This window comes from Gekko japonicus, unplaced genomic scaffold, assembly GCF_001447785.1.
Source record: "Gekko japonicus isolate JY-2015 unplaced genomic scaffold, Gekko_japonicus_V1.1 scaffold76, whole genome shotgun sequence".
Taxonomy (NCBI): domain Eukaryota; kingdom Metazoa; phylum Chordata; class Lepidosauria; order Squamata; family Gekkonidae; genus Gekko; species Gekko japonicus.
In genome coordinates, this window is record NW_015166420.1 from 585,123 (window position 1) to 600,929 (window position 15,807).

General features: G+C 49.9%; 2 protein-coding genes across 2 annotated transcripts in view; one reads left to right on the forward strand and one right to left on the reverse strand.

The window, feature by feature from the left end:
- Positions 1 to 3,913, forward strand: part of PLEKHN1 (pleckstrin homology domain containing N1) — a 77,502-nt gene extending 73,589 nt beyond the window's left edge. The window contains 2 exon segments of the mRNA XM_015411678.1: positions 1,204 to 1,252; positions 2,408 to 3,913. Of these exon segments, the coding sequence (XP_015267164.1) occupies positions 1,204 to 1,252; positions 2,408 to 2,592 (234 nt within the window). The 3' untranslated portion in view covers positions 2,593 to 3,913.
- Positions 3,914 to 15,150: 11,237 nt separating this feature from the next.
- Positions 15,151 to 15,807, reverse strand: part of PERM1 (PPARGC1 and ESRR induced regulator, muscle 1) — an 8,918-nt gene continuing 8,261 nt past the window's right edge. The window contains exon 4 of the mRNA XM_015411677.1: positions 15,151 to 15,372. Coding sequence (XP_015267163.1) covers positions 15,290 to 15,372 — 83 coding nt within the window. The 3' untranslated portion in view covers positions 15,151 to 15,289. The remainder of the gene's footprint in view (positions 15,373 to 15,807) is intronic.

The window sequence follows — 15,807 nt, forward strand, 5'->3', positions numbered from 1 at the left end:
CCTGGTTCTCCCATATTAGAGATTGCACACTTAACCACTACACCAAACAGTCATAAAGCCAACTAAAACAATTCAGTAGATAACACAGTGCAATATTGTAATGGTAGGTTTTCCTGTCTGTCAATAGCTGGTTACCATTGTTATAACTAAATAGAGCCTCCAAATTCAGTTGCATTTTACCTCTGAGTATACTGAGTATACTGCGGTGGCTCAAGTGGTTAAAACGCTGAACTGCAGGTTGTGGAAGGTCGGTAGTTCAGCAGTTCGAGACCCGAGTGTGCCGCATGACAGAGTGAGCTCCCGTCTCTAGTTCCAGCTCCTGCCAACCTAGCAGTTCGAAAGCAAGAAATTGCAAGTAGATAAATAGGTACCACTTCGGTGGGAAGGTAACAGCGTTCCGTGCGCCTTGGGGTTTAGTCATGCCGGCCACATGACCACGGGAATGTCTTCGGACAGCGCTGGCTCTTCGGCTTTGAAATGGAGATGAGCACCGCAACCCTAGAGCCGGATTCGACTGGCTTTCGAGCAAGGGAACCTTTACCTTTACTATACTGAAAATAGGACAGGTCTGCTGCCCTTATGCTTTGCTTGCCTCTGGCTTGGCCGTATTTGGGGATCAGGCCCTGGAATAGATGGACATCTGGTTTAATCCAGCAGGGCATTTCTTCTGCCATGTTCCCGTCTCAGAGGTAATTCCACAAAGCTGGAGAAACACAGAGAGGCCCCTGAATTGCACAGGGGAAGGGGAGAAAACCCCGATACTACTTTACTCAGCTGTGTCCCAAGGGCAAACTGTAAGAGCTGGAGCAGACTGAAGTCTAGAATCAAAAAAACACGTTTGGTCTAAGAGAAAGAATTAAGCTACAAAGTCACCTGTGTTCCAAAAGCCCAGTAATTGTACCCTGATCCATGTAAGCACACCGTGCCCTCTTGTATATGGCATTTGGTTACCTATTAGGGTCTGTGTCTTGGTCCTTTCTTTCTACTTTGGCCATGGGGGAGAAATCTACACGATGCAGCTTTCCCGAATGTTTGGTATAAACACATGGGGGGGGGGAGAAATAAAACCGTGCCAGAAAGGGAGTTGGTGGCGCAGACTCTTAGGTCACCTAAGAGGCAATGCTGATAAAGCCATGAAAGGGAAACACTTGCAGATATTTTTTTAAGTCTGTGTTTGCATTTCTGTTTTCTTCCCCGAAACAGAGCACTTTATCGAGGGATGAATTTCCAGCGCCTTCCTTGCCGGGTTCAGGTGAGTCACTTGACAAAGAGGGAGGTGTGATGTCTGTCTTGCGGTGTCACTCATGATACAACCCCAGCCTTGGATGCTCCCAAAATATTATGGTAATTTATTCTAAGAACAAGGAGTGACAAATGGCAGGCACCTGGTGGTGGTGGGGAACCCTAATGAAACCAAACAAATTGGGGCGGGGGGGAAATGGTCTGAACTCAGCAGAAACCACAAAGAAATAGCTCGGTGGTGGTACGTGAACTTTGCATCCAGGGGGCCCAAATTCAGTCCTGGACATCTCCGGTTAAAAGGAGTGTAGGATGCAGAGCCGTGAAAAATCTCAGGCTGAAGCATTGGTGAGTTACTGCTGCTCAGAGCAGACAGACAATACTGGGTAGAGTGGTTAAGATGCTGAGCTGCAGACCGGAAGGTCTGTAGTTTGGCAGTTCGAGACCCCAGTGCCACGTGACGGAGTGAGCTGCTGTCTCTGGCCCCAGCTTCTGCCAACCTAGTGGTCCAAAAGCAAGAAATCACAAGTAGATAAAATAGGTACCGCTTCAGTGGGAAAGTAACAGCGTTCTGTGCACCTCGGTGTTTAGTCATGCTGGCCACATGACCACGGGAATGTCTTCGGACAGCGCTGGCCAGAGATGAGCACCGCCCCCTAGAGTCGTATTCAACTAGCTTTCGAGCAAGGGAAACCTTTACCTTTACTAGTTCTTGCGGTCTGCAGCTCACCATCTTAACCTCTGAGCCACCGTAGCCCTACAAGAACCAGTACCAAATGCATTTTGGTATCTGGCCTTCCTCAGTGATATAAGCCGTACTGAGCACTCCATTAATTTAACAGTAACATACAGACCATACACAGAATAGACCTTACACTAAGGTGTTTACCCATGGAGTCAGTGGTATCAAATTTTCCTGAGTCACAATGTGGGCAACTCGTCAAGATGCACAATATTTCCTTTGCCCCTTGGATTTTCTTAGATCCAATCAGAAATGCTCAAAGCTCCAGTGGAGTCAATGAGTGGCCCGTGTTGTGTCCGGCTAAAAGAATCTCAGGTTGCAGGCCTGGGAGAGAACTCACAACACAGGGCTGGGCAGACCAGTAGTCTGATTCAGCAGGGCAGCTTTCTTTGCAAATAGACTAACTTCAGTCCCCCGCTTCCCCAGACAAAAGCGTCGGCGCATATGACCTGCCGGAAAACGGACGAGAGCGGCTCGACTCGACCTATCACGATTACGCAGAACTCCAAAGCTTCCAAAGTGACTTCAGTTACGACAATATCTGGGAAGCGAGGGAGACGGGGTCCCGACGGATCGGTCCCGTCTCCGAGCAGGAGATTTACCATTGCTGAAGGACTCTGACTTGAGCCCCAGAGGACAGTTATCCTCTGTCTGCACCGGAAAAGACATGGCTGCTTGCCCCCCACAATGCTCTGCTTCTCTGCCTGGTGTTATACAAATCGGAGTGTGAGTTTTGGGCTACCCAAGACTCAGGAATGTGGCAACAGCAGTTTCCTGTCTCTTAGGGATGGCTACGATCTCCCCAATGACTTCTGGACACGTTGTGGTCTGTCCTTGCAGCTCACGAATGCCTAGAGAAGGCTGTCTGAAAAGGGGGTCTGAAATTCCAGGGGAAAAGTCTCCCCGTGCCTTCTGACTTCTTGTGGCTATAACCTGGGGTGGGACTTTGGACTCTGGAAGGGCGGGGCTCAGCGGCCGAGGAAATGTCTTGCATAAAGGTTCCAGGATCAGTCCCTGACATTTTAAGGTAAAGATCGCAGCTGGCAGATGGTGGGAAAGATCATTCGGAACCTGGAGAACCGCTGCCCGTCACAACACTGAGCTCCACGGGCCAACGGTCTGACCCTTGACGGGGCAGCTTCTTACGTTCGTAAGACTCTTGAGATGAAGAAAATCTTTGTTTGTGAGGGGTGGGATAGAGTGAGGCTGACAATGGGGGAATACCCTGCATGAAGAACAAGAAGGCGAGCCGGCCGCCGGCCAGGGCACACGGCATAAAAGAGGCAGAAGCCTTTGAATCGGGAATTCAAGATGAAGACTATGGGGCCCCTTGGAAGTGTTGGAAGAGCTGTCGACCCCCAAATGGTCACAGCTGGACTCTTAGCCCTTCAGTATTAGGGTTTTGCAGATGTGAAACAGCCCAGTAGCCACAGAGGTGTTATCAGGGCCTAGGGAAGCCAAAGCACTGACAGGCGTGTGAAAATGCATGGTTATCACTGGCTTGGGGGAAAATGGGGACACTGGAATGAGTTTGCGGTTGGGAATAAGAGGTTAACCTCTAGAGAGCGGCGAGGATGGGAGATCACATTGGACAGAAGTCTTTATCCTTTTCCTAGATATGTTTCCACCAAAGTTCAGCCCGACATGTTTAAGCCAAGCCCCTTGCCTTGGAATGGGCTAAAGAAAGATATGCCTTTGAGCATGTTCAGGGTCATCGTGACTCCAGTGTGCCTGGGATTATGAGCCTCCCACAGCTAATCTTTGTGTGCCAAAGGATCATGGGGTACCTTGGTGGGCAGCAGGACCTCTGTGGGCAGCCATGGGCAGAAACAGGAGATTTGTGGGCGCCAACAGACACGATGAAGATCACAACTCTCTGCCCAAGAAAGGCAAACTGTGCGTTTGTGTACCTCCCACTCTGATCAGGGCTATGTGGGGAGAGGAAGAGGGGGTTTAACCCTTCAAATACTGCTTGGATTTGCTAATCAAAGCACATGCATGTGTGTACTCTCTCTCTCACTCTCTCGTGTTTTTTAAAGGAACGAAGACATGTCCTTCACAGTCTTCACCTTTCCTTCCTTAAAAAGCTAATGACAGAGCGGGGAGTTCGGGTTTGCTTAGCAAAACTGAGCACAGACTGAAAGTACTTCTTTCCTCCTTGTGGAGCTCTGAACTTGACTTGGGGCTGTACATTTGAGTCGCTTGCCTTTCCCAGGCAGATTGGGATCTGCGCTCTTTGTCATGTCTGCTCGTGACCTGATACCCTACATCAGAATCATGTGGATATGCCCTAAATGAATATTTCTCAGTTCAGTTTGGGGTGAGGTTGGTGCCGCTCCTTTACCCATGATTCATGAACCGACTGCCAGGATGGTTTATAATATTGCCTGTATAACAAGAAGAAAACATGGCGGCCAGGCCTGGGATATCAGTACCCCTTGCCGGCACTGAGATAAAGAGGCAGGGGAGATTTGGTGAAGCTGAGCTGAATCTAGGGACAAGTCTCCGAAAGGTAGTCTTTCATCCCACGGAGACAGCGTGCAAACAAGCTGTCTCCTTTCTCCAAGTTTCCAGGCAGTCCAAATACTCTGGCTTCCACATTCTGGAATGCACAATACGCAATCTGGAAGCCACCAGTGAATCTTCGTTACTTGAACTTTTGCTTAACTGTTTGACAGATCACAGCATCGGACAAAGTTTACACTTCTGAGTGGGCTACTTTTATTTAAATATGTAAACATGGGTGCTTTGGGGTGGGGTAGGTGGGAAGACGGGAAATCCTATTTAATTTTTTTTTTTACAAACCGGGACACGTTCACTGCTTGAGGGACTGCCTCCTGTTCCTGGCCAGTCCAGCATTACGGCCCTGGGGACGGCAGCGGTTATGGTATTCTTCTGCTAAGTGTACTCTTTTTTTTGTACTCCAAGAAGCGGGAGGAGGGCTTGGATCCAATGGCAAGAAGGGCAGGGGAGAGAGAGGTATGAAGCAATCGCTTGTCCAGGAAGGGCTGGTGTCCTGTGGGCACGGCTGAGAGCGCAGCTGTGTTAGAGCAGTATCCGAAGACCTTTTGGGGAGATTGTGTGCGTGCGCTTGTGTGAGAGTGTGTGTGTGTGCGTGCGTCCACGATGGGGAATAGAGCAAGGCTGAAATGTATTAGACTCCGATGCTGTACAGTTCTCTTGGCCATTTCTTTGAAGAGCATACTCCTAATAAAGTTAATATATCTAAGTGTTTTGGAGGAGTGTTTTTCCCCCTTTTGTTTAATTCAGGGTGCCGGTGTAGATAGGGTTCCCAAGTGTGGGTTGGAAAATACCTGGAGACTTTGGGGGGTGGATCCAGGAGAGGGCGGGGTTTGGGAAGGGGAGGCGTCTCAGCAGGGTACGATGCCATAAAGTCCACCCTTTAAAGCAGCCATTTTCTCCAGGGGAGCTGGTCTCTGTTAGCTGGAGATTAGTTGCAAGAACGGGAGATCTCCAGGCCCCACCTGGAGGCTGGCAACCCTAGGTGTAGATCAGGGGTCCCCCGACGTGCCCGTGGGTGCCATGACGAACGCTGGCACCTTTCCAGGTACCTACCAAGTCTTTTTCGCCTGCTCCTTGGGAGGAAAGCGATGGCGAACCTAAACAGCATGATAAAAAGTAGAGACATCACCCTGCCAACAAACGTCCGCATGGTCAAAGCAATGGTATTCCCAGTAGTCATGTATGGCTGCGAGAGTTGGACTATAAGGAAGGCCGAGCGCCGAAGAATAGATTCTTTTGAACTATGGTGCTGGAGAAGACTCTTGAGAGTCCCTTGGACTGCAAGAAGATCAAATCAGTCAACCCTAAAAGAAATCAACCCTGACTGTTCCCTGGAAGGCCAGATAATGAAACTGAAGCTCAAATACTCTGGCCACCCAATGAGAAGGGAGCACTCACTGGAGAAGAAGGCCCTGATGCTGGGAAAGGTTGAAGGTCAAAGAAGACGGGGACGGCAAAGGATGAGATGGTGAGTCAGTGTCATCGATGCAACGAACATGAAATTGAGCCAACTTCAGAGGACGGCGGAAGACAGGAGGGCCTGGAGGGATCTGGTCCATGGGGTCGCAAAGAGTCGGACTCGACTGTGCAACTGAACAACAACAACAACCAAGTCTTTTTAGAAGGTAAGGTGGGCAGGGCCACCTGGGGCTATTGCTCTGATTGGCCATTGAAGATTTGATTGGCTGTGCAGATTTTAAAAAAACATCGCTTGGACAGCAGCTGCCACCACAGGCAGTGCAAGGGTCTTCAGTGTGTGACTGAAGGTAAGCTGCGGCAGCCATTTTGTGCCTACGCCCACAACGCTGTGCCAGAATTCCGAATGTGCCCGCAGTGTCAAAAAGGTTGAGGACCCCTGGTGTCGATAGCAGCAGAGGTAAAAGCAGCTTGAGGATGCATGGTGATAGACCCCCCCCCCGCCCCGCTGCCCCTGCACCCGCCCATCTTGGTGTTTAAATCTCAGCTGCATCCGCTGTATTGCTTAACAGGAAGCACTGGGAGAAATAATCACCAAACTATGTGTAACACATGCCGTTTTGATTTTACTCTGGTTCCTGTGGCCGGCCCCGGGCCTGGTTCACACTAGGCCTGCCAGGTCTGAGTTGGAAAATACCTGGAGACTTTGGGGGTGGAGCCAGGATGGGCGGGGTTTGGGGAGGGGAGGGGAGTCCACCCTTCAGAGCAGCCATTTTTCCAGGGGAGCTGATCTCTCAGCTGGGGATCAGTTGTAAAAGCGGGAGATTCCCAGGCCCCACCTGGAGGCTGGCAACCCTCGTCTACACACATCGGAACGAGGTCGGTGGATGTAAGCAGTGGGTTCCAGATCTTGAGTGTTCTTCAGCATTAAAAAAACCCCGTCCTTGCCACGCAGGAGAATTGCCCAGTGTGTCATAACTCTAGGATCTGATCTGTCTCCAACTGCCCACGTTAACACCTGAGCTTGGTCCACGCAGGACAGCAATTCACTGGTGCTGCATCTATGCACACAGTTCATTCTGATGTTCAAGACTCAACTTTTCCTTCGTAAGTGGCGGGGGGGGGCAACTTTTCCAGTCGACTGTACTTTCATATACCCTTTGTCCCTGGACTTGTTTAGTTTCTGCAGAGCATGCCAAGCTGACTTATTTAGGTTGGCCTTTGGAAGGTGACCACGTGTTTGGGCTGTTTTGATATTGGTATGGTTGTTTTTGCCTTCTTAGTTTTAATGTTGTAAGTCACCATGACACCCTTCAGGTGAGTGGCAACTAAAAAAAACCCCTAATAAATAAATAGGCTGAAAGACCGTAACTAGGGCACATGAACTTCATGAATTCAGCACTAGCCCATTAACCACTGTATCTCTGGCTTCATTTTCACATTCCTTCACTTGATTTTTCAGCGGTGCATGAAATGGATCGTTGTCTGCACTCAACACCAATTCTTTACTATGCAAAGAGAGTTTGGGTTTCCTACGGATCTTTCTGGCAGGACACAGCGCTGTTATGTGTCCAGCTAGAAGGTCAATTCCTGTTCTAGGTTGTGCCCGTCTAAACATACACAGAGTGCTCAGCCCTTTAGGGAAGAGGATCTCTTGCAGATCTGACCGCTGTTGTAAAGCTCTTCATTGTGAAGCAAAGTTTCTTAAGACACATCTCAAAGGATGGGATTTGTGGCAAACTGGACTGTTCAGTTGTGTGCTTGGTTCTTTGTACTCATTCGCTATCTCAGGCTACGTCCTGTACCAAGGTCTCGGCTGTTTGTTGACTTGAAGTGCTAGGTGCAATAAAGACAGGAAGCAAAAGTTAATCATGGAATTCCTTTCATGGCTGTATCTTCCAAATATTTCCTAGGTAATTTTCCCTTCTGCATTCATTATGATGACTGTAAGCGGGCTAGCGAAAGAGGTTGGTAGCCACTGATAGACCTCTCCTCCATGAATCATAGAATCTGAAGGGACCTCCAGGGTCATCTAGTCCAACCCCTGCACAATGCAGGAAATTCACAAATACCTCCCTCTCCACACCCCTAGTGACCTCTGTTCCACGCCTGGAAGATGGCAAAAAATCTCCAGGATCCCCGGCCAAATTGGCCTGGAGAAAAATTGCTTCCTGACCCCAAAGTGTCGATCAGCATTTCCCTGGGCGTGTAAGAAAGGGTCACGAGAACTAAGCACTGAGGCAACCCGTCCTGTCCTCCCTCTCGTGATATGCCTATGTTCACAGAATCAGCATTGCCGACAGATGGCCATCTAGCCTCTGTTTGAAAATCTCACAAGAAGGAGAGCCCACCACCTCCCGAGGAAGCCTGTTCCACTGAGGAAACGCTCTGTCAAGAAGTTCTTCCTAATGTTTAGCCGAAAACCCTTTTGATTTAATTTCAAACTGTTGGTTCTGGTCTGACCTTCTGGGGCAGCAGAAAACAACTCCGTACCATCCTCTCTACATGACAGCCCTTCCAAGTACATACATCTGTCTTTTAAAGGTGTCTATGCCTGTGGCCATCGCTACATCCTCTGGTGGTGAATTCCAGATCTCTTTGCATGCCAAGGGCTGTTCTCTGCTACTGAACTGTGGTCACTCTCAACACAAGCGGTCCAAGTGAACCTTTAGGGTTGCCAGCCTCCAGGCAGTAGCTGGAGATCACCCACTATTACAACTGATCCCCAGGTGACAGAGATCAGTCTACCTGGGGGAAACTGCCCCTTTGGAAGGTGGGTTCTATGGCATTATGCCCTGTCATGATCTGGGCTGTGCCACCAGAGGCCTACTAGGCCCAGGGAGCCTGGCTAGCAGTAAGGGAGGCTGGGCCTACAATCCCCAGAAGGCCTTGGGGAGTTTTGGCACCGATTTTGACCAACAGGGAAGAAGAGGGCTGGGGAATATAGGAACTGGTACAAGGGGGAAAGCTGTTCTTCTTCCCAGGGAACAGAGCCAGAAGGGACTGAGGCTGCTGAGGGGAAGAAACCCTCATCCTGAGGGAAGGGTGAATAGTCTAAGGCAGGGGTCATTTCGTAGAGAAAGAGGTGCAGGGGCTCATTAGCATAACTTATTTGCATAACTTATTTGCATATGGCACCCCCCCCCCCGTGACATCACCAGAAGGCAACACCCACCGCTCAGGCTCCACTGGACTCTTTTTGATTGCTAGCTATTGGGGGGGACACACTTGCAGATCTGTCCTCACAGAGGAGGGAGAGCTTGTACTTGAATAAAACTTGGTCTTAAAGGTGCCACTGGACTGTTTTGGATTGCTAGGGGGGGGGACATGCAGATCTGCCCTCACAGAGGAGGGAGAGCTTGTACCTGAAGGCGGGCCGGGGGGGACTCTGCAACTTATCTGGCTGCTTCTTGCTCCTCATAGCCCAACTAAAGGCTGCTGGGAGCAGGGGGTGGGGCTTGTTTCATGTTCCCACCCCCTTGGCTCCATACTGACGAAGCTTCACTCCTGTGCGCTCCTGCAGGAAATGACCCCTGGTCTAAGGCCACTTGATAGTGAGCTAGGGACAGTATATGTTTAGACGCGTTAGCGCATTTGATTTCTTTTCACCCACTTACTGTTATTATTCTGCACCTTGTTTGTTTGACCTCCTGGAAAATAAACTGTTTTCATTGTTCACTCTGCCTGGTCCTCATGCCTATTATTCGGCCAAAAGGGAGGTCTAAAGGCCTGGGAGGGTGCTCTGGGCCTTCTCAGAGGAGCCTGGAACCAGAGTGGTGGCAGCGTCAAGTGACACCCCACCTGAGCCGTGACATGCCCCATTGAAGTCCCTCCCCTCCCCAAACTCCACCCTCCTCAGGCTCCACCCCCACAATCACCAGGTATTTCCCAACCTGGCGCTGGCAACCCTCGCCCGTGGCCATCACTACATCCTCTGGCAGCGAATTCCAGCCAAGTACTCTGGCCAGTTCTTTTTGCATGCCAACGGGTGGTCTGAGCTACTCAACTGTGGTTGCTCTCAACACAAGCGGTCTGAGTGAACATATGAACAAGACTGATACCCAACCCTAACCCCTGGTCTGCCTAGGCCAGGCCTATCTGTTCTGCGCAGCAGACACTCTCCAGGACCTTGCCCCTCTGATCCTTTTGACCGCAGGTGCCCAGGGCTGACCCTCTTCTCTGCCATTCTTTCGCCTGCACAGACAACAACCAGGGCAGCCCCACCATCAAAATACCTTCATCCTGTTTTGAATTTGCCCTGTTGGCAAAACCCGGCATGATGCTGAATGGCTGTGTTAGTTTGGCCTTCACGTGGTTTTGCATTCCCAACGTTCGTTTCAGCTCTGGGCGGCTCTTTCCCCCTGTGCTAACCTTCAGTCTGCAGACCTTTTCTGGGAGGGAGGCTGGCTCAGGCAGTGGGCTGAAACTTGCAGAAAATGCAAATGCAAGATCCACATGCCTTCTCCTGTGATTACATTATGATAACATGCTGTGTCTTATTTCCTGTTGCAAGCCAAATGGTGAGGCCACATGGCCTCAATACCCATGCCATAAACCCACATTCTTTCACACCTTCATGCTAAAAGCCAGACCTCATGGCTCCACTTCCTGGCCCACATGCGACAAGTCATGTACACAATGAAGTAGCTGGAGTTTGGGGTCACATGACTGCAGGCGGGGTCTCCAAACTCCTAGCCAATCTATACACACACCTTATGTGCAGCTATAGCAACCTGAAATTGGCCACACACCCCTGCTGCTCGTGATTTGCCGAATGGCCATGGCTAATCATTATTAGATTGGGGTATAATTGTTTGATCCCTATGGGAGTGACTTCTTCTTGTTCTCGAGTCTCTTGTTCTATTAGCTCTGAGGCTCTTGCTGCCTGTTTTATTGCACCTGAAATGCTGTCTCTTGGAAAACAAAGACCTGCTTTGTGACTTGGAGCACATGGGTGTGCAAAGATGGGATTTCCCTTCAAAATCCCTTGGACTATTCTGGACTGTTGGATGTTCCTGAATTGGTAACTATGTATCTTTAATGTGTAGTTAAGGCAAATTGCCCTATCCTTTGTTATTTTGTAATCTCCTAGTCTGTTTGCTGTGCTCTGTACTGAATAAAGATCCATCTTATTTCTAATGGTCTCTGATGTTGTAACTTGAATTCCAAGTCTAAGTCTTGTGCCTAACCCTGACCACATAAGCTACCTTGGTAAGAGTAAAAGTGTGCATCTCTGGATTGAGTTGCTAATGTGTTCTGTCCCAGATGCCAACTAAGGCTTTGGAATCTCTTCCCTTAGGAAAAGCAGGGACTAGTGAAAAGAGGTTCTGGTGGCAAATTGTCTAGAAACCAGAGAGGGTATAGACCAGCTCGTGGTTTGTTGTTTAATGTACTGAAAAGTACAGGATTCCCTCTCATGCCTGGACTGGCCTGGGTGGGCTAATCCTGTACACTGAACGGCTGTGTTAGTTTGGCCTTCACGTGGTTTTGCATTCCCAACGTTCGTTTCAGCTCTGGGCGGCTCTTTCCCCCTGTGCTAACCTTCAGTCCGCCGCCCTTTTCTGGGAGGGAGGCTGGCTCAGGCGGTGGGCTGAAACTTGCAGACAATGCAAATGCAAGGAGCACCTGTCTGACTTTTTCATCCGCTTGGCAGTACCCTCGCTGTCAGGTGCTGGGGAGCATGGCAAGTGGCATGTTGGGTGACGACAGGGCACCACTGTACCCGCTTGGTGTCTCTAAATGCCAGCCAATTCCATTTTCCTTGGCAAGGTTCGTTCGTTCTCTCTCTCTCTCTCTCTCACACACACACACACACACACACACACACACACACACATAGAGTTTGCATACATTCATCAAGGTCAAAGTTTGAGTCCAGTGGCACCTTTGGGACCAACAAAGGTTAATTCTGGGCATAAGCTTTCGTGTTCATGCGCACTTCTTCAGATATCAAGGTCATTGCCCTGACGGTACCAGGAGACTCAGCTGCTGGTAGGAAAGAGGCCAGAGCCAAAAAGTTTGATCAGCGTCCCTGAGTCCCGGATACAGAGGTTGAGGCTAGCAGTCATTTCTTAAATAAGCATCAAAACATCTGAGCTAGAAGCCTTTCGAACTCTTCTAGATACGTTGTGTGAGAGAGAGACCTAGTTGTAGCTACCGTGCGGAAACAGAATGGTACTCTGTGCATGCTCGATTGTACTCTTTAACTAAGAACATGAAAAGACAGGAAGAGCCCTTCTGGATTAGGCCACAGGGCTATTGAGCCCAGCTTCCTGTTTTTTTACAGGGGCCAACCAGTAGCCCCACTACGGGTTAGGGATGCCGGCCATTTTCTCCAAGGGGAATTGATCCTTGTAGTCCGGAGAGCTGTTGTAATCCCAGGAGATCTCCAGGCCCCACCTGGAGGCTGGCAACCCTAGCTCAGAGCTCTCTCTTATTTATCGTGATTTGAGTCCAGTAGCACCAACAGATTTTCCCAGGATGTAAGCTTTTGAGAGCCAGGGCTCTGAGAAAGGAGCGCTGACTCTAGGGTTGCCAGGTCTGGGTTGGAAAATACCTGGAGACTTTGGGGGTGGAGCCAGGAGAGGGCGGGGTTTGGGGAGGGGAGGGGCCTCAGCCTGGTCCAATGCCATAGAGTCCACCCTTCAGAGCAGCCATTTTCTCCAGGGGAGCTGATCTCTGTCGGCTGGGGATCAGTTGTCAAAGCGGGAGATCCCCAGGCCCCACCTGGAGGCTGGCATCCCTAGCTGACTCTCAAAATCTTATACCCTGGGAAATCTTGTGGGTCTTTAAGGTGCCGCTGGACTCCAGTCTACGGCAGGCCAACAGGGTATTGCTGTGGGTGAGAAGCTGTGTAAGGTTAGGAGGCTGGCTGTGGACAAGAAAAGGTTTGCCTCCCGATGGCAGGCTGTTCCTGAAAGTGTAATCAAGAAATAAGAGCATTCTTACGGCAGACTGTCTGTCCCCCACATCTTCCTCCTTGCATCTCTTCCTGGGATTTCTAGTGTTGTTCTCAACAGCATTACCCCCTTTGGAAGCTTAGCTCACTGACTTCAGTGGATTCAGATGGGGAATGAACAGACGTGGGAAAACGCACAGGCAAGCCAGGGCTAGTTAGTGCTTCCCCTTGGAACTTGTTCTTAGACTTTATCTCCCATTGCTGGCTGCAGTTTCCGATACTTGGCTCCCTCTCTCTCTCCCCCTCCCTCTCTCTCACTGTCTCCTTTGCCAAGGTCTGGTCACAAGGAGCATTGCGGCCTTCTCTTTCTCTAAGGCAGCTATATTTTATCCACCCTCATTTCCCTGCTGTGCAAAGTGGGACTCTGATCTCCCCTCACTGCTAGGAGAAGATAGATCCAGGTAGTCAGCCGTGTCGGGCTGAAGCAGAGTTAAGAGTCCAGTTGGGCACCTTGAAGACCAACAAAGGTTTATTCAAGGTATGAGCTTTCATGTGCAAGGCACACTTTTTCAAGTGGACTCTAGCTTTGTTCTACGGCTAGGAGATGAGAAAGCAAAAGCCGCAGTTTCTGGAGATCTTATCAGCTACCATGATTTGCTGCTTGGTTCTCAAGCTTGCCAAGAGAAACTGGTCATTCAGAGCAAGACTGTTGGTTTTTTAAAAAAATCTGCACACTTCAAGGTAGAGTCATAGCATTGCCAACATTTTCCCCGATGGTGCTCCTGTGCTTTAAACGCTGCACCGTCCATGGAAATTCAATGGGTAAAGCTTGTTGCCTTTGTACAGATGCAGTGATAGGACAAAGCTGTTCCTGAGAGAGGAGCCTGTAATAAGTCATGACTGGGGTTTTATCTGGAGTTTGCTCACAGTGGCCAAAAATAAAGCAGTGGTTGCTTTATGGAATGGCCGGCCTGTCATAGGGTTACCAGAAGAATGGAGAGAAATATCTTGTGCCTAAAATAGGAGCGGGGCCAGGAAATAAGCTGGCAACCGTCAGTAGAGGAAGAGAGTGGGAACTGCAAAAGACATTCTATTAGGGTGCAGGAGGGGGGAAGTCTTGGATTCAAATCTACCCTCTGCTGTAAAGCTCAGTGGAGGATCTTGAGCTGACCATTCTCTCCCTGTTTAACCACAGGGCTGGCTCAGTACTTAGCCATAGAAGGCTGAGGCTGAATCAAGGACGTGGCACTTTTTGGTTGGCCTAATTTCCAATGGCTCTTACCTGGATAGCCCAGGCTAGCCCAATCTCATCGGATCTCGGAAGCTAAGCAAGGGGGGCCCTGGTCAGGATTTGGATGTGAGACCACCAAGGCGTACCAGGGTCATGATGCAGAGTCAAGCAATGGCCAACCAGCCCTGAACGTCTCTTGCCTTGAAACCCTAACCATAAGTCAGCTGCGACTTGATGGCAAAAAACCCAAATCAATCAAAGAACTTCCACTGGCCTAAGAGTTTGCGGACTCTCAAGAAACAGTCCCCTGTCAGTACAGTCGTAATAGCTCACCCACAAAGCAATTGAAATTATTTGCTGTAATAATGCCAGGTAGGGAGCATAAATCATTCACCCCTTCAAATGCCTATAAGAAAACCAGACACTTGCTGAAATGTCCCAAGAGTTCTTCCCAGGATAATTTTAATGTGGTAGCAAAGAAGGTTACACGTTTCGACTCTCTGCCAACACCACAATTAAAAGGACAAACGCCCTAATGTCGAAAGGTTGCCCGTCACTACCGTAGGCCGTGCATAATGACAAGAAGTCCCATTGGCTGGAATATGTACAAATATACGGGCGGTTCCTTCTAGGCCTTTCAAGTTCTTTGTAAGAACTTTAAATTTTGGACATTCCCTTCTCTTGCAAAAATCTAAATTTCCATCCATTTCTACCCATTGCTCCTGCCCCCTGCAGATAAGATGAATCATCTTCCCTTCAGTCTTCTTCTTACAAGTGCTCTTAGATAATTGGAAACCATCCACTCTGCGCTTCTCAGCTCCGAACCCTTGGCCTTTCACAGTTATGGGTACTCAGTTAGCTCTGAGTAGACTCCTGCATTCTAGGTGGAGTGGCTCAGCTAGCTACTGGGTGGGTTGTCTGGCTGGCCAGAATATCTCACAGGTTCAAGGTGAGTTACCAGCTGAGAAACAGAAAAGAAGGCAGGGTCCTCATTTCGGTGGCTCCCTTGTTCTATCAATGCCGGAACCAGGATCTTACGTCCAGAGTCTTCTCCATCTTCTGTCTGACCTCTTTGCTTGCTTTGCCAGTCTGTGTATGTTGGGGGGGGGGCAAGGACAGACAACTCCTACGATCCAGGATCCGCAAAAGTCCATTCCCTGCCTTTGAAGAAAGTGTGGCCTCTTTGCAAATCGTCCTCCAGCAGCCTGAAAGGAATCAGGTGGGATTGCACCGGACGCGCTTAGGTGCCGTGCTCTCCTTCTGCCATGATTTGCCGCCGGAAGTAGCGGATGGCCGAGAGGGTGCCAAAGTTTGCAAGCAGCACTGGGGGGGGGGAAGAGAGAGAGAGAGAGAGATGTACTCAGGGCACAGGCACCGAGCAAAGCAATACACATGGTTATATGATCCATAAGACCAGAGCCAGTCAAATCAGAATCACTATATCTAATAGCCAAGTTGCCCCCTCCGTGCGGATCGCTATATCCGCACTTCGGGGGCACTTGGGGGGCCGGGGGAGGTTTGTGTACACATGGGCCAGTCCCCACGTGTGCACAAAAATCTAAAAACTGGACAAAAATATCGGGGGGATACTTAAATCCCCCCAAAACTTACAGAACGTCCCCTGCGCATGCGCAGGGAACGCTCTGCTGCCGTCCTCGCCGCCGCCGCTTTGGAGCCGCTTTGGAGGGCGGCCATGCAGCCGGCCGGGACCCAGAGAGGCCTGGGCGGCTGCAAGCTGCCCGGCCTCGCTTCGGAGGG